Consider the following 27572-nt stretch of genomic DNA (forward strand, 5'->3'; position numbering starts at 1 on the left):
TGAGGCACAGTGCTGGTCACAGGCCTCCAGTTTGAAAAACAACCCTCTACAACTGCCCTCTGGCTTCTGTCATCAATACCAGGTTAAAGTCCAACAGGTTTATTTGGTAGTAAATGCCACTAGCTTTCGGAACGCTGTTCCTTCGTCAGGTGAGTGGAGAGATCAGACTTCTTATTGTGTTTACCCCAGTCCCTCGCTAGCATCTCCACATTCTGTCATCAAGCCAATTTTGTATCCATTTAGCTACCTCACCCTGGATCCCATGAGATTTAACCTTCTGCAACAACTATGCAGTACCTTGTCAAAGGCCTTGCTAAAGTCCATGTAGACAACACCAACTGCACTGCCCTCACCTACCTTCTTGGGTACCTCTTCAAAAACTCAATCAAATTTGTGAGAAATGATTTTCCACTCAGAAAGCCATGCTGATTGCCTCTAATCAGTCCTTGCATCTCTAAATGCCTGTAGATCCTGTCTCTCAAAATATCTTCCAACAATTTACCCATCACAGAGGCGAGGCTCACTGGCCTGTAGTTCCCAGGCTTTTTTCCTGCAGCCCTTTTTAAATAAGTTATAATCTGCCTATAGTTATTATGCTGGAAAAGGAATTTCCAGCTCTCCTGCATCATAGTTTGCCTGAAGGGCCTTGAGATATGGTCAAGCCACCATATGTTGGCGTCCTTTATAGAACATAGAACATAGAACATAGAACACTACAGCACAAACAGGCCCTTCGGCCCACAAGTTGCGCCGACCACATCACCTACCAACCTACAGACCTATCTATAACCCTCAATCTCATTAAACCCCATATACTCATCCAGAAGTCTTTTAAAAGACCCCAGCGAGTTCGCCTCCACCACCACTGACGGCAGCCGATTCCATTCACTCACCACCCTCTGAGTGAAAAACTTACCCCTAACATCACTTCTGAACCTCCCTCCCCGCACCTTAAATCTGTGTCCTCTCGTAGCGACCATTTCAAACCGGAGAAATAGCCTCTGAGAGTCCACCCTATCTATTCCTCTCAACATTTTGTAAACTTCTATCAGGTCGCCTCTCAACCTTCGTCTCTCCAGGGAAAAGAGTCCCAGCTCCCTCAACCTAACTTCATAAGGCATGCCTCCCAGTCCAGGCAACATCCTTGTAAATCTCCTCTGCACCCTTTCAATAGCTTCTACATCTTTCCTATAGTGAGGCGACCAGAACTGCGCACAATACTCCAAATGAGGCCTGACAAGGGTCTTATAAAGTTCCAATATATTGCCTATTTGAGGGAGCAGGGACCAAGGGAAGATAAAAAAACTAAATATAATCTTTCTCTGAAGCTTGGGATGCGGGGGCTTTAAGGTTTTGGACAATAGAAAGCCTATGGCTTGTAGGCCTCTTGGGTCTTCAGCAGTGCCAACATTTAGGGTTCATGTTTTTAGCACAAGTCATCTGTGTCTGAACCTGCATTGGGGTAAGGTAATAATTTGAATCTAGAAGTATAAGCAGGCAAAACATAACTCATGTTATTGCAGGCAGAATGAATTTCCACCTCCTGCCAGTCTAGAATTGCCTCAGAAAATGGCCTCAAGTTTCCAGGAATTGAAAACCAGCCTTCAGGACACTATTGTTTGCAACTCCAGAGGAATATCATCAGGGCATTAAGAAAGACTATTTTTTATCCTTAATTTTATTTGAACATTTTTTCTTAAAAATATTCAAAGTGGGGAGAAAAGACTGTTTGGCTGACAGTCAAACCTCATCCAATTGGTAATGAGTTGTGTGTTTCAGTTGGCATAGGAAACCTATGCATCACAAGGATGGTTGTGTTGGCCGACTAATGGTTGCATGCGGCACAAACTGTTAAGTTTGTCCCAGATAATCTTTTCTAAAACCTTTCCCCCCACCAAGATTCAACTGACTGACATGTATTTGCTGAATTTAACCTCACCTTTTTTGAACATAGAATCATGAAGGAGGCCATTTGACCCATCGAGTCTGCACTGACTCATGCCCAGGCTTACTCTGTAACCCCACGTATTTACCTCACCACTCCCCCTAACCTATATATCTTAGGGCAGACACTAGAGGGCAATTTAGCATTTCAATCAACCTATGAACACCCTTCGGACTGTGGGAGGAAACCCAGGCAGGCATGTGGAGAGCGTGCAAACTCCACACAGTCACCCGAGGCTGAAATTGAATCTGGATCCCTGATGCTGTGAGGCAGCAGTGCTAACCTCTGTGCCACCCATACATGGATGTAGTGTTTGCAATTCTCCAGTTTTTAGACATTATCCCCTATATCTTGGAAAATTATGACCAGGGCCTCCACAAATTCTGACATTATTTTTGTCAGGATCCTCTGATACATCCCATGTCCTAGTGAATCATCAGACAGAATCCTCTGCTCACATTAACAACATTCATCGCCCACTTCTTCCTGCAACAGGACCATAAGCGTATGACATTTCCACTCAGAGATGGAACATCTGACCACATGCAATCAGCCATAAACAGCAACCAGGCTTCAGGGAGTGAGGAGCCAGAAGATGTGGGAAGAATGACCCATCTTCAGTCCATTGCCATCCTATTCTCAGGTGGTTCACATTTGTCCTCCCGCTCAATTAAGTGTTCCCATCCACCTTATTTCCCATCCAAGGAGTGTCATACAATTCCATCCATCAATTTTAAGGGAAGCCAGTCTCTCAAATACCTCCTCTTTATCAATTTTTAGTCCATTTAGTATCTCAATGACCTCCTCTTTCACTATGGATTTAACAGTATCTTCTCCCTTGGTTAAGACAAATGTCATAGAGGTTTACAGCACGAAACAAGCCCTTCGACCCAACTTGTCCACACGGCCCTTTTTTTTAAAACCTCAATTACCCGCATTTGTCCCATATCCATTGCACCCATGTAACTATCTAAATGTTTTTCAAAAGATAATATTGTACCTGCCTCTACTTCTACTGCTGGCAGCTTGTTCCAGACACTCACTACCTTCTGTGTGAAAAAATTGCCCCTCTGGACACTTTTGTATCTCTTCCCTCTGACCTTAAACATTTGCCCTCTAGTTTTAGCAATTCCCCTATCTCTGGGAAAAGATATTGACTATCTACCTTGCCTATGCCCCTCATTATTTTACAGACCTCTATAAGGTCATCCCTCAGCCTCCTACACTCCAGAGAAAGAAGTCCCAGTCTATTCAGCCTCTCCTTTATAACTCAATCCATCAAGTCCCGGTAGCATTCAAGTAAATCTTTTCTGCACTCTTTCTAGTTTAATAATATCCTTTCTATAATAGAGTGACCAGAATTGCACACAGTATTCCAAGTGTGGCCTTACCAATGTCTTGTACAATTTCAACAAGATGTCCCAATTCCTGTATTTAGTGTTCTGATCGATGAAACCAAGCATGTCGAATGCCTTCTTCATCACTCTGTCCACCTATGACTGCACTTTCAAGGAGCTATGAACTTGTACCCCAAGATCTCTTTTTTCTATAATTCTCTCAAACACTCTACCATTTACTAGGTCCTGCCCTAGTTCAGTCTACCAAAATGCATCACCTCGCATTTATCTAAATTAAACTCCATCTGCCATTCATTAGCCCACTGACTCAATTAATCAAGATCTCTTTGCAATTGGACATAACTTTCTTCACACTCCACTATGCCACCAATCCTGGTGTGATCTGCAAACTTACTAACCGCACCCCCTATATTCTCATCCAAATCATTAACATAAATGACAAATAACAGTGGGCCCAGTACTGATCCCTGAGGCACACTGCTGGTCACAGGCCTCCAATTTGAAAAACAACACTCGACAACCACCCTTTGGCTTCTGTAAGGAACTACCTGCATGCAGAGTTTACCTAACTCAAACCACACCCCTTCAATCTGCTGTTACTATTTATCTACCTTTAGAAAACCTTTGTATGCCCTGTATGCTAGTTGCCGGTTCTCCTCATACTCTCTATTTGCCTCATTTCCTTTTTCACTTTCTGGATTTTCTATAGTCAGCCTCATTCTGCGTTCACAAATGCATGTGGGGGAATGCCTTGATGTTAAAACTCTTATTGTGTTAAGATCTCTCAATTGTCTTGCCTCTCCTCAGTAATCCTCTCCAATCCTCCAAGAGCTCTACACTCCACTGATTCTGTTCACCCCTGCTTTTAATTGCTTCACCGGTCTGGGCTGAGCCTTTAATTGCCCAGACCTTACGCTGTGGGATTCCCTCCCAAACATTTTGCTTTCTCTCCTCCTTTATGATACTCTTTAAAGTCTATGTGACATGGTGTCAAATTTTGTTCAGCACAACATCCCAGAATTGTTGCCATGTTAAAGGCACTACATAAATGCAAGTCTGTGCTGGTAGTTTAGTGGTTTTTAGATACAAATAGGTGCAGCACGTGAGGTGCATTTTCATTCAATTCTATGAGCTGGTGAAAGTCCTGAAAGTGATGGTTGGAGGAAGCTCCCAGAATCAGCCTCAAGTTTATTCAAGACCTGATTTTTTGGGGGTTTACAGGGAGCAGGAAGACAGCTGGAAATCTGTTGTAGCTCAGTCAAGAGACGTTTACCTGAACATTCCCTGGCCTGATATCTTTCAAAGACATCAACACTGTTGTTATACCAACCAACATTGTCAGGTCATGCTCCTATAAGTAAACTCTACACACTTTTCAAGGTGAGGTGATGGCCTAGTGGTGTTATCACTAGACTATTAATCCAGAAACTCAGCTAATACACGGGGGACCCAGGTTTGATGCCATCCACGGCAGATGGCGGAATTTGAATTCAATAAAAAATATCTGGAACTAAGAATCTACTAATGGCCGTGGAACCAATCTGGCTAACTAATGCCCTTTAGAGGGAAGGAAATCTGTCGTCCTTTCCTGGTCTGGCCTACATGTGGCTTCAGAGCCACAACAACATGGTTGACTCTTAACTGCTCTCAAGCAACTAGAGATGAGCAATAAATGCAGGCCCCTCAGGCGATACCCATGTCATATGAAGGAATATATTTTTAAAAATCATCCAAGTATGGAACCGCAGTACCTTTCTTAAACACACTATAACCTGTTCAGTGGCTTCAGCACAGGAAGTGAAAGATTGTTGTGGCCCAGGTGTGACTTCACAAGATGTACGTGGCCAGCAGTCTCTAGAATTTGGAGTCCAAGATGGCATAGCTACAAACTGCAGCAACTCAGCAGCTGAGGGATCAGATTCTCTCAACTTGCCTTCTCGCACCAGAGTTGGTGTTAATTGAGAATGGCCGAAAGACACTGTCAACCTGACAGATGGAGTCATGTTTCCATTCCTATTGTATAATAGCCCTTGCGACCAATCAGTAACTCAGCAATAATCTGTGGGAGAAGAATATCCAGGATATAATCCAAACTCCACGCTACTCAGTCTTCCAGCTTTTCAAAGGCAGAGGTCACCCTGAAAGTTGCTGCTATTGGTGTCTCAACCTTCTCCAAAGAGGGTCCAGCTGCACCCATTGAGGTGACCACAGACTCCACAGTTGATTGCAAACTTCCCCACTTGTGAGCTTTTTCCTGGGCTAGCCTGTCAACCTGAAGCTGGTCCTGTACACTGGCATTCTGTACAGGCTTGTACATGCTCTTAACTCCCCCCATCAATAGTGCCAAGGGTTACTGCACTTGTGCTAGTAAAGGAGGAGTGACTGATGGTACATCTCTTCATGACAGTCATTGCTCTGGGCCTGGACAGTTGAGGGTCTTGTGTTTGAAGATCTTAGATTAAAAGTGCTGATGTTAAAATGTCGTAATTTACTACCGTCCCTCTCTATACCCTAACTATGACTGTCACACTACATTCTACACTCCTTTTCTTCTCTATGAACGGTATGCTTTGGCTGTATAGCACGCAAGAAGTCATACTTTTCACTATGTTAATACATGTGACAATAATATATCAAATCAAATTTATACCACACAATCTTCTTTCATAGTCTTCTGCTCAATTCTCATTCTTTGTTTTATCCTGGTCCCCAGGAGGAAGTGGTGGCTGAGCCCAATATGTAAACCTTGAAGCATACTGCATCCTCCACCGCTAGCCATGAGAAACCCCAACAAATAGTATTGCCAAACCAGTGCATAGAAGGGAGAGCCTGGCAAAGACAGAGCATGGGTGAGAAGGAGCAAACAGTGATGGAGCTACAGGAGATTCAGACTGATGATCCACTGGCCAGTTAGTTGCTGGGCAACTAAACTGTGCGCTTTAGTTGCCCAGCACACAAATTCAGACCTCATGACTTCCTTCACATGTATTTTGCTGGTTCAACATTAGCACTTTGCGACACTACTTTAAAGTCTGCCAGGCAGATAGATCTTTACAACTAAGCTGCAGACCACAATGGAAAACCTGTGGAAAGCACCAACTGGGCATATCGTATGTGACCAATCCAATATCATCCACTTAACTCCATGCTGGAAGCCAAAATGATCCAGTAACTGCCTGTAAGCTGTGCAAAACCATCAATGTTGTTGCGCGCTTGGAAAAATGTTGTAAATGTAAAAATATGAAAAAAATGTTACAACATAGTTGTGTCTCAACATTTACTTTCACCAGTTTTAAGTAGAAATAAAGCTCTAAATATTCAGTTAACAACAATAATAATAAAGTTACATGAATGTTGCAGATAGCAGTAGATAAAACAATTTAGAACATAGGACAGTACAGCACAGTACAGGCCCTTCGGCCCTCGATGTTGTGCCGAGCTATATCCAAACACAAGATCAAGCTATCCCTATCATTCTGGTGTGCTCCATGTGCTTATCCAATAACAGCTTGAAAGTTCCTAAAGTGTCCAACTTCACTATCACAGCAGGCAGTGTATTCCACACCCCAACCACTGTGTAAAGAACCTACCTCGGACATCCCTCCTATATCTCCCACCATGAACCTTATAGTTATGCTCCTTAGTAATAGCTACATCCACCCGAGGAAATAATCTCTGAAGGTCCACTCTATCTATCGCCCCTCATCGTCTTATAAATTTCTATTAAATTGCCTCTCATCCTCCTTCACTCTAAAGAGAAAAGCCCCAGCTCCCTCAACCTTTCCTCATAAGACCTACCCTCCAAACCAGGCAGCATCCTGATAAATCTCCTCTGCACTCTCTCCAGTGCTTCCACATCCTTCTTATAGCGAGATGACCAGAACTGCACACAATATTCCAAATGTGGTCTCACCAAGGTCCTGTAATAATTGCAGCATAACCCCACGGCTCAAACTCAAACCTCCTGTTAATAAACACTAACACGCTATAAGCCTTCTTCATGACTCTATCCACTTGAGTGGCAACCTTCAGAGATCTATGGATATGAACCCCAAGATCTCTTTGTTCCTCCACATTCCTCAGAGCCCTGCCATTGACCCTGTAATCCACATTCAAGTTTGTCATACCAAAGTGAATCACCTTGCACTTATCAGGGTTAAACTCCATTTGCCACTTTTTAGCCCAACTCTGCATCCTATCAATGTCTCTTTGCAGCCTACAAGAGTCCTCCACCTCATCCACTACTCCACCAATCTTTGTGTTATCAGCAAATTTACTAACCCACCCTTCAGCCCCTTCTTCCAAGTCATTGATAAAAATCACAAATAGCAGAGGACCCAGCACTGATCCCTGTGATACACCGCTGGTAACTGGTCTCCAGTTTGAAAATTTTCCCTCCACCACCACCCTCAGTCTTCTATGAGATAGCCAGTTACTTATCCAATTGGCCAAATTTCCTTCTATCCCACACCTCCTTACTTTCTTCATGAGCCTACCATGGTGAACCGTATCAAACACCTTACTAAAATCCATGTATACGAAATCAACTGCTCTATCTTCATCTACACACTTAGTTATGTCCTCAAAGAATTCAATCAAATTTGTGCGGCAAGACTTACCCCTCATGAAACCATGCTGACTATCCCAGATTAAGCTGCATCTTTCCAAATGGTCATAACTCCTACCCCTCAGGATCTTTTCCATTAACTCACCGACCACTGAAGTAAGAGTAACTGGCCTATAATCACCAGGATCATTCCTATTTCCTTTCTTGAAGGGAGGAACAACATTTGCCACTCTCCAGTCGTCTGGCACACAACCCCCGTGGACAGCAAGGAACCCAAAGATCAAAGCTAAAGGCTCCACAATATCATCCCTTGCCTCCCAAAGTATCCTAGGATGTACCCATCTGGCCCAGGAGACTGATTGGCTGTTGGATTTTTTCAAAATTACTAATACATTTTCCCTCAGAAAGTCTATCTCCTCCATCGTTTCAGCCTGTATCACACTCTCATCCCCAAAAACATGGCCCCTCTCCTTAGTGAGCACTGAAGAAAAGTATTCATTCAACGCCTCACCTATATCTACTGACTCCATGCACAAGTTCCCACTACTATCCTTGACCGGCCCTAACCTCACCCTGGTCATTCTTTTATTTCTCACACAAGAGTAAAAAGCCTTAGGGTTTTCCTTGATCGGACCCGCCAAGGACTTCTCATGCCCCCTCCCAGCTCTCCTAAGCACTTTATTTAAAACTCATTCCTAGCTACCTTGTAACCCTCAAGTGACCCAACTGAACCTTGTTTTTTTTCATTCTTACATATGTTTTTTCTTGCCTTTTGACAAGACATTCAACCTCCTTTGTGAACCATGGTTCCCTCACTCAGCCATTTCCTCCCTGCCTGACAGGGACATACCTATCAAGGACATGCAGTATTTATTCCTTGAACTAGCTCCACTTTTCATTTGTGCCTTTACCTGACAGTTTCTGTTCCCATCTTATGCTCCCTAATTCTTGTCTAATTGCATCATAATTACCCCTGCCCCAATTATAAACCTTGCCCTGCCATGTGACCTTATCCCTCTCCATTACAATAATGAAAGACACTGAACTGTGGTCACTATCTCCAAAGTGCTCTCCCACAAACAAATCTAACACTTGGCCCGGTTCATTACTGAGTCCAATGTAGTCCCACCTCCTGTCGGCTTATCCACATATTGTGTCAGGAAACCCTCCTGCACACACTGTACAAAAAGTGCCCCACCTGAACTATTAAAGGTTCCAATCAATATTTGGAAAGTTAAAGTCACCCATGATAACTATCCTGTGACCTCCACACCTATCCATAATCTGCTTTGCCACTTCCTCCTCCACATCTCTATTACTATTTGGGGGCCTATAGAAAACTCCTAACAACGTGACCGATCCTTTCCTATTTCTAACTTCAGCCCATATTACCTCAGTAGGCAGATCACCCTCGAAATGCCTTTTGGCAGCCATTAAACTATTCTTGATTAACAATGCTACTCCTCCATCTCTTTTACCACCTTCCTTACTCTTACTGAAACACCTATACCCCGGAACTGCCAACAACCATTCCTGACCCTGTTCTAACCATGTCTCCGTAATGGCCGCAACATCATGGTCCCAATTTCTAAAGTAAAACATGTTTTGTTAGTATGTACAGTTATCATGATCAAATTAGTTAATTCAGAAATTGCCAAGTACAATTTATAAGACATAAAATAACAAGAAATGGCAGACATGTACTATAGATGTATAATAAATCCAATAAAGTTTAATGAGAAGGAGTAACATGACAAATACATTATTAATTGAGAATGCAAACTTTCAAAGTCATTAAGTGACAAGTCCATTAAAATAGTACAAATGAAATATTAACTAAGGAGGATGAACTACATACATTACACAGAAAATGTATTTGCATGAATTAATCTATAATCCTCAATTTATGGAGGAAAAGCTGGCATTGCACTTTGCGTCTCTGCCCTTCCTGGTTCTAGCCTTGTCACCGTAAAACTGAAGTTCTGAGGAATTCAGAGAAAACTTTGGATAGAGTCTGCTTTTCTACAGTGTGAAGGACAGAGATTCCAGGCATTTTATTTAGAATTCATTCCACATGGTGAAAGAAGATCGCTCGGTGCAGGACATGGAATGATTTGAAAAACAAATTCAATTTGATACAAATCAATCATCGGCACACAGCTGTGTAAAATCTATTGGTACAGGCAGCATAGTGGGGTATAGAGAGTGGGGGCGAGGTGGATCTATACCAGAAATTCCTCCTGTAGCAACACGGACCATCACAGAGAAAGCACCAAGCACCGTATTTCTCACTAGAGTCTGGAAAAATATAAACAGCGGGCAAAAGAAAATATCAATTTCTAAAAAAGGGAAAATATGTACAAGTGGAAAGCACTTTCTGATCATTCCAGCTTGCGAGTATTTAATGGATTTCATTGTCTCACTCTCATGGATTTATTAATTCAGTGACCACAAAATGAGAGGTCTGCAATCGGATCTGAAAAAGGAGGTAGAACAAGTAGGAGGTGATAAAAATAGAGGTTTTAAAATGGGTAAAAATTAATGAAAAGTATTTCAAGTAGCGTGAACATTTTTTTCCCCAATAGAAAATATTGTGCGCTGTAAGGCATTGGCAAACACTTTCAAATATTCACTTTACTTAGTCATCTGGGATTGGCGTGTTACAGTTGCCATGGTAAATTTTTACTTGCCCATCACATTTAAAGTACAGATCAAAGACTTCTTCGTATCCGTGATCCCGCCACCAGGTACAGAGCTGTCTGTTGTTTGTACAATCCAGCACGTGAAAGAGGTCTATATGCTCCATTCCAATCAACGTGAAGAAATCCTGATCACCCAGGTGGCCCTTGAAATGATACTTTTCTGCAAGTTTCCGTACATTCTCCATGTTCAAAAGCTGGTTGTAGAGTTCTGATTGACGCATAGCTTCTAAGTTTAGCAGCATGACTCCGCTATTGAAGCCAGGGAGGCCATTTGGTGGGGGATCGCCGACTTTAGTTTGGGGATTTTCTCGGCGGTACTGCCAGAAGGTGTGCCTTTTTCAAGAAGAAACAAGACAAATTAGGCATCAAAACGTGAATGTGACCACTAAGTATGAAATAGTGTGAAAAACTGACTTTCTACGGTGATACTGGCAGTGTACATTGTAAATAGCCCCCTCAGGCCACTGATAGCAGCATTGATAAAGTAATTCCTTCTTTTCTGCCTTTCTAATGAGTTGCAGCAAGCAAACCGGCAAATCAGATGTGACACGTCCGTTTTTCTCCAGTGCTTTTATGAGTGCAGTGGTTGCAAACTATTTCATCTTTATTGAAGAACGAGCATTGGCTGCTGGAAATAGCAATTGGAATCTTCCAAGCCATCCTCATTGTCACAGTTAATGATAAGTGGGAAAAAAAAAGCCTTGGATTGAAGGGGGAGGGCTCAAATCAATTCTAGCCCTTCTCTAATATTCAGGAGCAGTGAAGCAAATTTTATTAGACAAACAGGTCTATCAAACTGACATTTCGTACCAAAGCAGAATATTTTAAAACAAAACAAGGATAAGAGCTGAGGCCACTATCATTCCACAGACTGATATTGTTTGTAACATGGTGCCCTTCAGCCAAATTAATTTGTGCAAATGTTTCTGCAGTTATTTCTATATAATTTTACTATTCACAGTAACACTGCATAAAAAGTAGTTTAAAAATAATTAATACAATTTTACTGACATGACAGTGGGTTTGTGAACCTGCCTTTTAATATGTCTTAACGAAAAAAGACAGTAGCGTGCCGTTTAAATGCAATCAGGGAAATCGCAATGTTCATAAATCACACCACTGCTAGGTGTCCAAAGCAATAATATTTCAGTGTGAGGGGCAGTAAAGGAAAAACAGGCTTAAATTCAGAAGCATTATGATCACCATTGATTTTCAAGAAGGACGCGAAAATGATTCTCCTTCTTACTGCTTTCGACAAGTGCAATGGTGAAGCTGTGCACAAGTCCCAGAAAAATATAGAATAGCACAATTAATATTCTACCTATGATCTATGGATGCACTGCAGCAACTCAGCAGACTTATTTCAAGAGCGATTTCCCACCAATGATCTCCATCAAAAAGATCAGTAGTTTGGTGTGAACATCATCATTCAATTCTCTTCAATTGACACACCATCCTATCAACTCAGTAAAAGACGCTCTGCCTGAAACTTGCTGGTCTTCCAGCGGAAGGAGCAGTCCATGGCCCAATGTTGCAGGCTGGCGCATTGGGGCAGCCACCAAAAAGGGTCAACGGGTTAAGGCCATCTCACCATTACTTGCAGAACACTTTTAATTTAGGGTTAGAGGATTTTTACTGGTGTTGCACTTGGACTGAAAATGAGGTCAAGTGAATGAGAGGTTTGAAAATACATTTCTGGATGCAGGACACAAGCTGGCATTGAGTGCAAGAAAGAATAGGGCGGCATGGTAGCACAGTGGTTAGAATTGTTGCCTCATTGCGGCAGGGACCCAGGTTTGATTCCCAGCTTGAATCACTGTCTGTGCGGAGTTGACACATTCTCCCTGTATCTGCGGGGTTTCCTCCAAGTGCTCTGATTTCCTCCCACATTCCAAAGATGTGTGGATTAGGTGGATTGACCATACAAATTGCCTCTCAGTGTCAGAGGGACTGGCTAGGGTAAATGCATGGGATTGTCAGAATAGGCCTGGATGGGATTGTGGTCGGTATAGACATGGTGGGCCAAATGACCTCCTTCTGCACTATAGGCTTCTTTATTGCCACGGTTCTATGAGAATAGCTGGGAAGTGGGGTGTGCATGTCAACCATCCAATTTTGGACGACATGCCCACCTTGCATTTGCTGGATGGTTGTGCTTAAAACTCAATGCAAAGTTGGTGTTGTATGTTCTGTGTAGATGCTCCATTAGTTACTGTTGTTCAACTGTCAAAATACATGGTGGTATTTCCCGCAGCTTCCACCGTCAGTGGGGCTGGTGCAGGCGTGGATCATTGTACAAAGGGATAGAGGCCACACACAAGTTAATAAATTGTAAATGCAGTATGTAATATTACTGTCAATCATAATCCAAAGAATATATGCTGACAAGAAAGAAGTGAACACAGAATTCATTTCTGCTTATGCATTTCTGATCTGATCAGCCAGCTTTTGCATTAAAATCTCAAATAATTGTCACATTATGATATCTAATTGCATTCAGGGGACAGTAGGAAGTAAATAATAAGTTGCAACGAAGCTGAATTGTTTGAAATAACTGAATATAATTATGGAGCACAATACTTGACATTTACATTTTCAATTGCTATACTGTTGTCTGCAGATAATCAGAACAGTTTTACACATCATGTTGAAATTCTTTTTTTATTGAAATAAACATACACGGCAGCTGGTCCATGGAGAGTAAACAACTTAAACATTCTTTAAAGTTGCAATTGCTGGAAGAATTTATTTTTAATATTGCATTTTTAATTTTCAAATCAGGTTATCCAACATGCAGCAAGCTACAAAATCATTCTGCTAAACATGCTGGTCCGAATTTATGGACGTGCATTTTGAACTCAGGATCTGGCAGTGATGGTGTGGTGGGAATACGTTGGACTGTCACTTAGCAGCTGTAAGTATTATTTCATTAACACTCATTGAAAACAAATGTATCAAAAAGAATACACACATCTTAGGTTTAATTTAACATTTATTTCTGATACTGGGACTCACCTATTCTTTTAATTTGATTTTTTTTAATGTTTGGTACAGATGGGCACCAGAGTAGACTTCAAATTGCTGGTAAATTTGCCAGTATCACAAATCAAATGCAGCTGTGGAGGGGAGGGGTTATCTACAGACACCCTGCAGAAACTATGGCCCTGATTTTACTGGCACACCAACAGCATTCTCCTTTGGTCTCCGGCATGAACGTACGAGCCTCTGATGGGCGCGCTGGTAAAATTCTGACCTATATCTTGGGTTTTTGGGAATTTTAAGATAGACAACATGTTTTTCTGTTTTGGTTAGTTGAGATTCCGACATCAGCATGTTTTAATAGACTCCAATTCAGACTACTAAAATATTCATACGTACCTTTGTTTGCCGAGCACGGATGCACTTTCTTTCTGTTATCACACATCCTACCCATCTGGCAGATTTACTGGAAGGTAACGTTCTCAGGACAGTCATCTCACCTTTGACCTACTGTGAATGTCTGTGAACAAGAGTCGGCCATCCAGCAAGAATGAATGAACATGGAGTTCATTGATCCCCAGTGTGCACCCTTAAATGAATGAAGTACACACCATAACATGTTTTACATTTGACTCAAATGTACGATGCTGTTTCTTATTTACAGAACATTAACATTCCTCGCTGAAGCCTGTGCAAGACACAGGTGCTAATGAGAAGCAATAAAGCCAGGCTGTCAGTGCAATCAGATAAACAGATGAATGTTAATTCCCATAGGCTGGGAACAAAATGGTCTCTACAGACACACTGCAACTTCCTGTGTGTGATGACAGGAGTTCTCACATTACTGTTGTGTGTACAGGAATAGCAGTGCAACAGGAAACTGCCAAAGATCCAGATATGAGAATTTGAAAAAGGGATCAATGGAATTTTTTTATTGGCAGCTATAGTAAATCATTGCCCCCAAATCAAACAGCTTTATATCCAAACCCCAGAAATGTGAAACTGAGAAAATCTATGCTGGGATTGCCTCATTGGATGGCCATTTTTAGTCATTTCAATGCACTATGGAGTATGCACAACTTTGCAGAGTTAATACATTAGAACAATTAGTAAAGAGCAGGGCAACATGAATTGATCAGTGCAATACATGGATGCCATGGGCAATGCCTTATACTCCTGGAAACTCGAGCAAAGTAACCCCATATGCCCTGTTGAGCTGACCCTTTCTAATAGTCATTCAGCTTCTAAGGCCACGATTACCTACATGACGAGGGAGAGCAGCGTGGTGGCACAGTGGTTAGCACTGCTGCATCACAGCTCTAGGGACCTGGGCTCCATTCTGGCCTCAGGTGACTATCTGTGTGGACTTTGTACATTCTCCGCACGTCTGCATGGGGTTTCTCTGGGTGCTCTGGTTTCCTCCCACACTCCAAAGATGTGCAGGTTAGGTGGATTGGCCATCGCAAGTTACCCCTTAGTGTCAAGGGGAGTAGCAGGGTAAGTACATGAGGTTATGTGGATAGGACTGGGTGGGACTATTGTTGGTGCAGACTCAATGGGCCAAATGTCCTCCTTCTGCACTGCAGTGATTCTAAATTCTAGGTTGCTCCCATGCTAAAAGTTATCACCAAGTCAACATAGCAACGCTTGAAAAAGCAAAGTGAGGAAGGAAGGTCTCCTTGGATATTCAAAGAAACATTTGGTCAGCCAGAACTGGAGGAAGTTACATCAAGATACTGGAACTGGGGATTGTAGGCAACAATAAAGTGATGGGAATTAGCTGGAGCCATGGCTTTTTGTTATTCATTTAGGAATGTCACTGGCCAGGCCAGCATTTATTGCTCATCCCTGGCTGCCCTTCAAAAGGTGGTGTTGAACCATCACAACCCCTGAGAGAGAGGGGATTCTGAGATTTTGACCAGCAACAGTGAAAGAACACTTCCAATTCAGGATGGTGAGTACTTGGAGAGGAACATCCAGATGGTGTTCCCAGATATCTGCAGAAGTATATTCAGAAAAAATGTAACAACGTGGATTGCCAGCAAAGGAAAGGGAAAGACAATAAGAAATCTCCTCCGCCACTCCCCCAACTTGCCATACAGAGGTACTCCACTGGGATGAGGATCAAAGCATCCAGTCATAGAATCCCTACAGTATAGAATGAGATCATTCAGCCCTTCACACCTGCACTGACAATAATCTCACCTAGACTCTATCCCCATAACCCCATGTATTTACCCTGCTAAACTCACTATCACTAAGGGGCAATTTAACATCAACCTAATCCGCACATTTTGGATTGTGGGAGGAAACCCATACAGACACGGGGAGAATGTGGAAACTCCACACATCGACTCAAGGCCGGAATTGAACCCAGGTCCCTGGCACTGTGAGGCATAGTGTAAACCATTGTGCCACCATTCCACCCAGTTAACAAGATAAAAAGGTTACCAAAGCAAAGGGAAACATGGAGAACTGTAATAAAATAAATTCTTTCCACAAGACAACAGTAGGCAAAGATGAGGTGAAATTGATAAACAACACAAAGGCTCAAAGATGAGACAAATACAAAATAATAAATATTATGAATAAATACTTCCTCCAATTATTCATGATAAAGGACTTGAGCAACATGCCTTGCCTAACCACAGTTATGGTGTAGGGATGCCAGCGTTGGACTGGGATAGGCACGGTAAGACGTCTCACAACACCATGGTGAAGTCCAGCAGGTTTATTTGGTACCACGAGCTTTTGGAGCACTGCCCCTTCGTCAGGTGAGTGAAGAGTTGGGTTCACAAACAGGGCATATATAGACACAGACTCAATTGCAAGATAATGGTTGGTATGAGAGTCTTAACAGGTAATCAAGTCTTTACAGGTACAGACAATGCAAGTGGAGAGGGGGTTAAGTACAGGTGTGAATTGTCTCAAGCCATGATAGTGAGATTTTGCAAGCCCAGACAAGTCATGGGGGTTACAGGTAGTGTGATACGAACTCAAGATCCCAGTTGAGGCCATCTTCATGTGTGAGGAACTTGGCTATCAGTTTCCTGTCAAGTAAAGACTTGATTACCTGTTAAGACTCGCACTCCAACCATTATCTTGCAATTAAGTCTCCAGCTACAATTGCCCTGTTTGTGAACCCAACTCTCCACTCACCTGATGAAGGAACAGCGCTATGAAAGCTTGTGCTACCAAATAAACCTGTTGCACTTTAATCTGGTGTTGTGAGACTTCTTACTGTGCCTAACCAGACTTAACCAAAGTTTAATTAACAATTTTGATATAAAGTGTATGGAAATTCTAAAAGGGCTTAAAATAAATAAATCCCCAGTGATAAATGATATTTTTCCCTGAGCGCTGAGAGAGATTGGTGGGGAGGGGGGGTTGCTGTATGCGGAGTATTAAAAATCATTACAAAGGAGTTAATGGACATTGAGGAGTACAGCATCAAAAACATTAGCTTATATGGTACTCAAAACAGACTCGGGCAAGTGGAGATGCATTAATCAGACTTCAGTTTCATGTAAAATGGCAATCATTACAAAACCTACTCTGGGAGGCCAATGTTTTCACACTCTACTTTGTTTCAAATGGGAAATTGCAGGGGGAAAGAAATATGTTGTCAAAGCTTTATGTCTTGCGCTCATCAATGGCAACCCACGTTGTGCTCTTCATTAACAGGATGCTGCCATCAAGCTAAAATACATTCTGACTATCACACAAATGCATAATGTGGTAGAAGAATTTCAGTGCTGGTGAGATGTCAGGTACATCGTCCATACGTCCCAATGATTGCCAGATCATATCAAACAACTTATCCCTTTGTCTGTTCAAACAGGGGCAAGTGCTAACTGCACTCAATCAGCCTCTGCTTGTAAAGCTGAGGACAAATATCTGGTTCTTAGATGTGATTGAGAGGTTGGACAGCATTTGCTGGACAATCCCATCAAAGGCAAGTGGAATGTTTAAAAACGGGTAAAAGCCTCGAGCTGAAATGCTCCACCCAACAGAACTGCGGGAGCACCTTCACAAAACAAGCCCAAGCCATTCAAGAGGGCAACTCACCACACCATCTCAAGGGTAAATAGGAATTGGGAATACATACCAGCCTTGCCAGCAGCACCCACATCACACATCCCAATAAAACAAAATGCTGCAACTGATTGTTACTCTAAAACTGACACTAGGGTGTCTACCTTCAGCCTTCACATGACCAATTCACGTTCATGTTCATTTTACACATAAAATGATGAGAACTGGCAGGACTGCTGATGGATGATGCCATACTGTGAATCCCATCACTTCTTCAGATATCAGGACAGAAGTAGAGTGCAAGCACAAGCAGCATCCACTCACCCTTTAGCATTGTGGGAAGGAAGAGGTGGAGACTGTATGAAACTGGGTCCCACGCTAAATTGTGGCCCAGTCGAACATTTCTTGGTATATGTTTATCCATGGAAACCAGTGAAGAGTGCAATTTTGTTAAGCAAACAAAAACAGAATATTTAAATGCCTGTTGCACTCACCCCAATGCATTTCTTAGTGATTAACCTTTGACGATATCTTTAAAAGTCAATAATGAAAACTGGATAATTGTCTTGAAATACTGAATAATTTCAGAAGTGCATTCTTGTCTTCTACCCACATAAAAGCAGCAATTATACTTTCAAAAGAAATTCACTGAAGATGAAGTGCTTTGGAATCATGAGAACATGATAAGATGCTACAGAGGAACACATCTCTCTTCTACCATACAAATCAATTCAATTATTTCATTTTGCTTCTGTAAGATCCAATGCCTCCCTTAACTCTTACCAATTTCTGCTTAATGATCAATTTTTCCCTCTCCTCACTCAGCCCCCATCTCTTGAGCAGTTTGGCAGTTTCACACATTTAAGTTGCTTTTATTATATAAATATTTTTTCAAACAGCTTTTTTAAAGGTTTATTTATTAGTGTCACAAGTAGGCTTACATTAACACTACAAGACATTACTGTGAAAATCCCCTAGTCGCCACACTCTGGCACCTGTACAGGTACACTGAGGGAGAACTTTAGCATGGCCAATACACCTGACCAGCACATCTTTCAGACTGTAGGAGGAAACCCACGCAGACACGTGCTGACAGTGACCCCAAACTGGGTATCAAACTCAGGTCCCTGGTGCTGTTGGGCAGCAATGTTAACCACTGTGCCACCGTGCCACTCTGGGATCACCTCAACATTGACCATGGTTACATTGTGCCTTACTTTTCATAAAAACTCAGCACTATCCAAGTTACTAAAGGATACCACAAGAATCAGGCCAAGAACATAACATGCCCCTGAATTCAAAGGTTCTGCAACTCCTTTTTCAAACACAAAAGGAAACATTTGCATGCTCCAATAAATAGATTACCAAGTACAAATAAATCTCCAACCTGGTCATTGTAAAGAGGGAAACTCCATAAAATGTTCTGCTCATGGGACTGAAATTGTGACAATTAGCTTGTATGCGAACTGATAAAGAATTGCCCAAAAGAAAAGTTCAGCACATCAAAGCCTCATTGTAGACTGTTAGCATCTCCTGTCAAGGCAAAACACTGCAGACAAATCAGTGCAATAAAATCGATTGCTTCATTTAACGGCACCATGTAAATACAACTTCTATTTTAAACTGATGAACCTCTTGATTTTGCTGATTAAACAGGTAGTAAAAGGCAGCCAGTCTGCTAATTTTTCTATGGATGTCTTGAATTTGTGCCTGAACAGTGAACCTGATGACTGGAATTCTTCCATCCCGCCCGCCACGGGAGCTGTAGCAGGCGGGGTGGGGGGGACGGCGGACCATACAAAGGCCCATTGACCTCGGCGGACAAGATTCTCCAGTTTTGAGACGAGCGTGGCTGAAGAATCCTGTCCCAAGTTTCTCACAACTTGGGATTTTCAAAACCTTTTTTTTAAAAACTGCTTGTGAGTCACACCGAAAAACTGGAACAGTCTTCTGCATTTCAGTGTCTCATGTGAATTGTGTTAATAAAAAAGCCCAACAATTAGAGGATGCACGCACGAATAGCGCATGTTGACAACATTGAGTCAAGAATAGTTCAATGCAGCAACCAAGCGTTTCCAAATAGAAAGTGCATCTTGCCATGTTTTTCACTGCTCATTGCTAAATCTCTCAGCATTGCTTAAAAACAGCATGTATTCATAGAATCCCTACATTACGGAAGGAGGCCATTCAGCCCATTGAGTCTACACCAACAACAATCACACCCAAACCCTACCCCCGTTACCTCATGTATTTTCCCTGCTAATCCCCCTGACACTGAAGGGAAATTTTGCATGGCCAATGCATCCAATCTGCCTTTCACAACACTAAAACTGCTGAATATTGTTTATATTTTCTCATCAATCTTTACTGTTGAAATATAGATTGAAATGGTCATTTGAGATCTGGGGGCATGCTCATTTCAGCCCTTTCTCAAATTGCCACAGCTTTGGGTGAGGGTCCCATGGTCAGAATCAAGAGGCATGGCCAATGGCAGCACCAGCACATTTTCAGTGGAGATGGTGGAAGACAGAAAAGCTCAAAGGGCAATGGCTGTTTACAGGCAGAGAGGATTGATCCATTGGGAAGAGGACTGTGTTTCCTTTAAGCACACTTGAGCAGGCAATGGGAAACACCGTATGTATTCTTTTCCCTGGCCGTGCTGTTCATTGAAATTAAAAATGTAAGGGTCCTATAAATAACTGGAAAGGAAAGTGCAAGACTATAATCAGTGGAGAAAAGAGCCGAGAACTGGCCTTCAGGAAGATGACTACTATAGCTGAAAGAGTCTGCAGGGATTCCGAGTAAAAAAAATAGAGCTAATAGACAAAGGCCTTTGTGTGCATTGTTCAAAAAATATAAATTTTAATCAACAAGAGACCAAAATGCAGGACATTATTTGGAAGAAAATATGGTGGTGCTGTTGTTTTTTCTCCCCCAAAGCACCTCCTTATCTATGCTTCTTACAGTCAATGTGATCATAAAGGCTTCAATGGCCACGTCAGATAGTGCATTTGTGAATTAGTGCGTGATGGTCACTTGAAATGGTCTGGGTCTTTACATCAATTTATCCCACAATATAATTTGATTAAGGAAATGTTAAAGAATGGTGCATGGCAAATGGTTGAAAAGACACCGGACTTTTGAGTGAGTTCTGAAGAAGTCATACAGGCTCAAAACTTTAACTCCATTTCTCTCTCCATAGACTTTGCCACACCTGCTGAGTTTTTCTGGCATTTTTCTGTTTTTATTTCAGGTTTCCAGCATCTGCAGTATTGTATGTCTACTTTGAATGGTGCAGTTTTGCTATTAACAAAAGCCCCAATAACAAGACAAGGATAAAATGTTCAACCATAGAATCCTTACAGTGCAGAAGGAGGCCATTCAGTTCATTGAGTCTGCACTGACTCTCCGATAGGGCCTATCCCCATTACCCCAAGTATTTATCCGGCTAATCCCTCTAACCTACACATCTAGGGACACCAAGGGGCAATTTACCATGGCTAATCCAGCTATTCTGCACATCTTTGGACTGTGGGAGGAAACTGGAGTACCCGGAGGAAATCCATGCAGACACACACATAATGTACTTGAATTATTAAACAGTATGTTTTGGAATGTGGGAGAATGTGCAAAGTCTACACAGACAGTGACCCAAGCTGGGAATCAAACCCGGGTCCCTGGCACTGTGAAGCAGCAGTGCTAACCACTGTGCCACCATATAACTCACTGCACTACCATGAATGATGTGGAGGAAACAGGAGTAAAAAATACACCCTTACTTGAGAGCACACGGAGAAGTGGATAAAATCATTTAAAAAACACTTACTTTTTGAATAATTTAGGACTAGAATATTATAAATAGGGACATAGAATATGAGGACAAGGAGGTAATGAGAAATTTTTATAACATACTGTTTAAGTGATAATTCAAATACACTATGTATGTCTCAGCATCTTATTATAGTAAGGACATTAACGTCAAATGAAACAAATTGTAAATTCACAAGGAGGAGAAACCATAGTTTGGAAAGAGACTTGAGAGAATGGAAATATTTTCACTGTAGCAGAGAGACCAGACAGAGTTTATTAGAAATATTCAAAATTGACCGCTTTAACAGATAAATAAGAAGACTCTTATCTGGTAGTGGAGTCAATGATGACTGGCTATTTGAAGTGAGAGAAATTGAAGTGAGTGTTATATATCTGGGTCAATCCAGTGTTGTGCTGCCACTTTAAGAGCCAGGTAGTTTGCGATGATATTGGTTGCTTCACAGGCTTTTAGGCAGTCTAGCCCAAGCCTTTGTACAGTCAGCAACATCTTAATAGTCCTGTTTTGCTATCTGCAACTAACCCATGTGCTGCGACTCTACTTTGTTATCCTCAAGTGTAACGCACAGAACAGCAAAGAAAACTGGCAATGAGGAGCAAAGAAAACTGGTGATGAGGAGCAAATTAAAAATTCTCTTCTAGCAAAAAGAAAAGCCAGAGCTACACTTACTGGTTGAAGATTCGATCTCCTTTCAATGTGTCCAATGGTTAGAGGAGAATCAGCAACAGGTCAGCAATCGCAGCTGGCATCGGACCGGTGAGGTAGTGGAGCAGAAAGAAAGGGCCAGGTAACCCAGCAAAAACAGCGGGAAGGTTTGGTGCCATTGGCTCATAAGGAGGATCAGAGAACTACAAGTCTAATGTAGAACAATTTCATTATTACACACTGGAAAATAAGATTCTAGAAGACATTGTAATTCCTGCTTTTCTTAGTACCACTGGCAATAAAGCTTTCAATTTGTTCTGAAGTCTGGTTCAACCTGAGAAACCGGGCAGCAAAACATATCAAGAGGACCATAATTCACCCAAACCATTAATTATAGCAGAGCGTTTTGGGTTCCATAAACAAAGTCAGCTTGAAGTGAAGATAACTCAATTTATGGCAACCTCTAAGCTGCCACGCAGAACATAGTGAATTTGGTGACTCTCTGGATGATACCATTGGAGAGCGTTTGGTTTATGGGCTGAGCAATAAGGTTATACAGTGGAGATTGCTAACTGAATGAAATTTAAGTCTAAAACAGCCTTAGAAAAAGTTTTGTTAATGGAGCTAACTGCTGAAGAGGCTTCTCAGCTCGGAGCAGGCACGAGGATCCACAACATGGGCGCTGTCCATTGAAAGTCTACCCAGTAACAGGCGTTTCATCGCTGTGCAAAAACTGACCAATCACAGGTTGATTGCTGGTGCAGAGATAGCCACTGCAAAACTGGTGGAAAGGTTGGTCACATAGCATGAGCTTACTTGGAGGAAATCAGCTTTTCCAATAAAGAATGTCCAAGTAAAAGATCAGAATACACTCAAAAAGGGAAAACAAATCGAATTCCATCAAAATAAGGCTTGAACTTTAGTTAATTGTGTCATACGTAGGCTTACATTAACACTGCAATGAAGTTACTCTGAAAATCCCCTAGTCGCCACACTCAGGCGCCTGTTCAGGAACATTGAGGGAGAATTTAGCATGGCTAATGCACCAACCAGCATATCTTTCAGTGTGTGAGAGAAAACTGGAGCACCTCCTGACAAAATGGGAAGAAACCCACGCAGACATGGGGAGAACATGCCGACTCCGCACAATGACCCAAGCCAGGAATCGCACCCCGGTCCCTTTCGCTGTGAGGCAGCAGTGCTAATCACTGTGCCATTGTGCCACCCACAACGCAATGTGGAAGACAAAAATAATCTGGACAATGAAGACACAGCACAAGAACTTGATGAGGAATTGAAGTTAAACGTACTTTCAACTTAAAGAGAATCACATCAGTGATGTTAAATGGACAGCTAGAAGAATGGAGGTTGATACAGTGGCTGCTGGCTCCCCTAATTCCCTAGATCACCTACAGGAAAAAGTTGGATCACCCACGGCAAAAGCAAGCAGATGTCATCTTGAGGACTTACACTGAAAAAAATAATGTCTCTAAGAGGATGCATCCTAGTCAAAGTAAACTTAAGTGGACAAACTGTGGAATTGCCACTCCAGGTTGTCCAAGGAAGTTTTCTAGCTCTTTTTGGCTGCTCTTGGTGAGAGAGGATAAAGTTGAATTTAAACATTGTGAAGCGGTTAGTTGATTCCCAAACACATCTACACAACATTTTATAGAAATACAATAGTATATGCGAGGACACACTTGGTTCTATAAAAGGAGTTCAGGTGACACTCAAGATCATGCAAAACAGCCAGCCGAAGAGTCACAAGGCTAGAGTACTGTTATATAATATACAATATAATAACATGTTATATATAATATATATAACATACTATCTCTAGCCTTATTATATTGTATTATATTATATTATGATTATATTATTATATAATTATATATTATATATAATATATATTATATTATAATAACATACAATATACATCCAGAGAGAACCTGAATTAATAAGACTTGTGGAGACTGGAGTCTTCGACCCCATCACAATCAATGACTGGGCAACCCCTATTCGGCTTGTAATGAAGCTGGACAGGACTATAAGTATTTGTTGAGGTTTCAAAACAACTATTAATCCAATTTTGTGTGTGGATCAACATCTGCTACCACTGATTAAGGATTTGTTTGCCAATCTAGCAGCAGAGCAGAGGTCCAGCAAAATTGACCTATCGTGGGCCTACCTACAAACGAATGTTGCAGCTGAATCTCTCAACACCTGCTCATCATCATTACACACAAAGACCTATTCCACAATAAGAGATTACCTTTTGGGATAACTTCAGCACACATTTATTTTAACAGTCCAGGGACAAATCTTGAGCGGTCTACAGGAGTTACAATGTTAACTTGATGACACATTAATCACTGGTACAAACAAAGAAGAACACTTACATAACCTAGAAGCCACACTGAAGTGCCTTCAGACACGTGCTCTCCATATCAGGAAAGGCAAGTGTGATTGCTTTCAAATGCCAACACAATATTTAGGCTAGGTGATCAATAGCCAGGGTTTACACAAGGCACTTAAGGTGGTAGATGTTTCATGACAATTAAACGTAACACAGTTAAGATCATTCTAGGATTAATTAGCTACTATGGAAAAGTTATTTCAAGTTTAGCCACCCTGTTCAAACTATTGCATATCTTGTTGTGCACCAAATAAGCGCAGCAATGGACAGCAGAGACTGAGAAAGCACACAAGTCACAGAAGCACCAAAGAAGTCAGAAGTGTTGGTAGATTTCAAACTGAAGGTACTGCTACAATTTGCCTGCAATGCATCATTGTATAGAGTTGGACAGGTGGCATCGCACATACTATCTCCAGGGGAAGAATGACAAATAGCTTTTGTGTTGCATACCTGAACAATTGCACTCGGCTAAGTATTATCTATGGAGCGTGGAAATTTCATCAATACCTCTATGATTGTCACTTCACATTGCTGATGGACCACCATCCTTTAACAGCTATTTTTGGACTGCATAATGTTATCCCTCACTTGCAGCAAGCAGATTGCAACAATAGTCTTTAACACTATCAACACATTCCAACAAGATCAAGTGCCAACCGTCAGAGAGCCATGTCAAGGTTGATGCACTGTCACATTTGCCTTTGTCTTCTGGTCAAGTACCACCCAGTAGTGTTTTTTTCAAACAAGATGTGGATGTCGCTGGCTGAGCCAGCAATAATTCCCTAACCCCAACTGATATCCATTTCAGAGGGCATTTGGAGAATCAACCACATTACTGTGGATTTAGAGTCACACATAGGCCAGACCAGGTAAGGATGTCAGATTTCATTCCCTAAAAGGACACTAGTGAACCAGATGGGTTTTCCCAACAATCAACAATAGATTCTTAATTCCAGATTTTTATGGAATTCAAATTGCACCATCTGCCCTAGTGGGATTCAAACACAGGTTCCCAAAGCATTACCTTAGATCTCTGGATTACTAGACCAGTGACAATATCACTGTGCCACCAGTTTGCCTGAAGGTCGTCCAGACATGGTCAAGCCATCATATGTTGACTTCCTTTAAACTGGAAAATTTGAGGAAACAGGGACCAACGGAAGCTAAAACATTAAATATAACCTTCGCCTGAAGCTTGGGGTGCGGTAGCTTTAAGATTTTGGACAGCAGGAAGCTTGTGGCTTGTGGACCTCTTGGATCTTCAGCAGCACCAATATTTAGAGTCTACTTTTTACACACAAGGTCAACTGTGTCTGAGCCTGCACTGGGGCAAGGTAATAACTGGAATCTAGAAGTACAAGTAGTCTCATGTTATTGCAGACAGAGTAAATTTCCACCTGCCAGTCTAGAATTGTCTTGGAAATTGGCCTCACATCTCCAGGTATTGAAAACCAATCTCCAGGACACTGCTGTTTGCAACTCCAGAGAAATATCATAAGGACTTTAAAAAAGATTGTTTGTCTTTTCCTTCATTTGCTTTGAACGTTTCTCTTTACTTAAACATATTCAAAGTGGGGAGAAAAGATTGACAGTCAAACCTCATCCAACTGGTAATGAGTTGTTGCGTGTTCCAGTTGGCATAGGAAACCAGTGCATCACAAGGATAGATGTGTTGGCCAACTAATGGTTGCGTGTGGCACAAACTTCTTCTATGTTTCTATTGTAGTTGAGGCCAAAACATTGTCTGATTTCAAGAAGAAATCAGATATAGCTCTCGGGGCTAACGAGACCAAAGGATTATGGGGAGAAGGCAGGATCAGGATATTGAATTCGATAATCAGCCATGATCAAAATGAATGGCAGAGCAGGCTCAAAGGAACAAATGGCCTATTCCTGCTTCTAGTTCCTAAACTATTAATTTTGTCCCAGATAATCCTTTCTAAAACCTTTCCCACCACCAAGATTCTATTCACCTGTAGTTGCTGAGTTTAACTTACCCTTTTTGACCATAGAATCCCTACAGCGAAGAAGGAGGCCATTTGGCCCATCGAGTCTGCAATGACTCATATCCAGGCTGATCTCACAACCCCATGTATTTATCCCATTAATCTCCCTAACCTATTTTTTTTGGCCATGTTAAATTGACCCTGAATATCCAATCAACCTAACCTATGCTCCTCTGGAGTATGAGGGGAAAACGGATCACCCAGAGAAATCCCACGCAGACATGGGGAGAATGTGCAAACTCCACACAGACAGTAACCCAAGGCCGGAATTAAACCCGGTTAACCGGTGACATCACTGACTGCTTTTTGTGGACTTTTTGGCAGTCTAGCCCAAGCCTTTGTACAGTGAGCAACATCTCAATAAGACTGCCTATGTATTGTCATTCCACCTACTTTTATCCTCACAAGCGCAAAATATACAACAGGGAGGAAACTTTTTTTTAATGCAGGGAGTGTTCTGGAATGCTTGGCCACAAGCATAGACCAGCGTTTCTTTTATGAAGAGAATAAATAAATATTCCAAGCAAAGGAATACGACAAAGCAGGGCAGTGGGATTCTGTCTCAGGTTGCTCTAGTAAAAAATCAGCACAGACAAAAATAGCTAAATAACCTCTTTGGAAACATCTGTCGTTCTGTGGAACATCTGGTCATCCATGATAAATCTGGCTTCAAGAGTTATGGACCTGGCAAAGCAGAAGCAAGGGCCGATTTTACTCAGAGTTTTAACTGAAAGTCTTGTGCAAGAAACGATTGTCCAATAAATGGAAAATGTTCTGTTGCAAATATGAAGGTCAGAAATTGAAACATGAAATGGCTGAGAATGTGGAACCATTTAATGGGGCGGCGGTGGGGTGGGGGGGGGGAAATGTTGTCACATTGAATGTAGTATTTAATCATGATCGTGCCTGAACCATAAAGTATGCATTATATTCTTATTAGCGATTACACATGAATCAATGTTTTACTGTGAAGTGGTTTAGGCTGACAAGATGGGACTTTGCAAGGGCAAACGTGCCTCACTACAACAAGGAACAATACTCACAAAAATAACCCATGTACATGACTCATGGATCATTCTACCATCAGATA

General features: G+C 41.8%; 1 protein-coding gene across 1 annotated transcript in view; it reads right to left on the reverse strand.

The window, feature by feature from the left end:
- Positions 1–9614: 9614 nt before the first annotated feature.
- xxylt1 (xyloside xylosyltransferase 1) overlaps positions 9615–27572 on the reverse strand; it is a 116737-nt gene continuing 98779 nt past the window's right edge. Inside the window, exon 4 of the mRNA XM_080186453.1 lies at positions 9615–10905. Within this exon, the coding sequence (XP_080042579.1) occupies positions 10509–10905 (397 nt within the window). The 3' untranslated portion in view covers positions 9615–10508. The remainder of the gene's footprint in view (positions 10906–27572) is intronic.

This window comes from Carcharhinus amblyrhynchos, chromosome 3 (genome assembly GCF_965287045.1).
Source record: "Carcharhinus amblyrhynchos chromosome 3, sCarAmb.v2.hapA, whole genome shotgun sequence".
NCBI classification, from domain to species: Eukaryota; Metazoa; Chordata; class Chondrichthyes; order Carcharhiniformes; family Carcharhinidae; genus Carcharhinus; species Carcharhinus amblyrhynchos.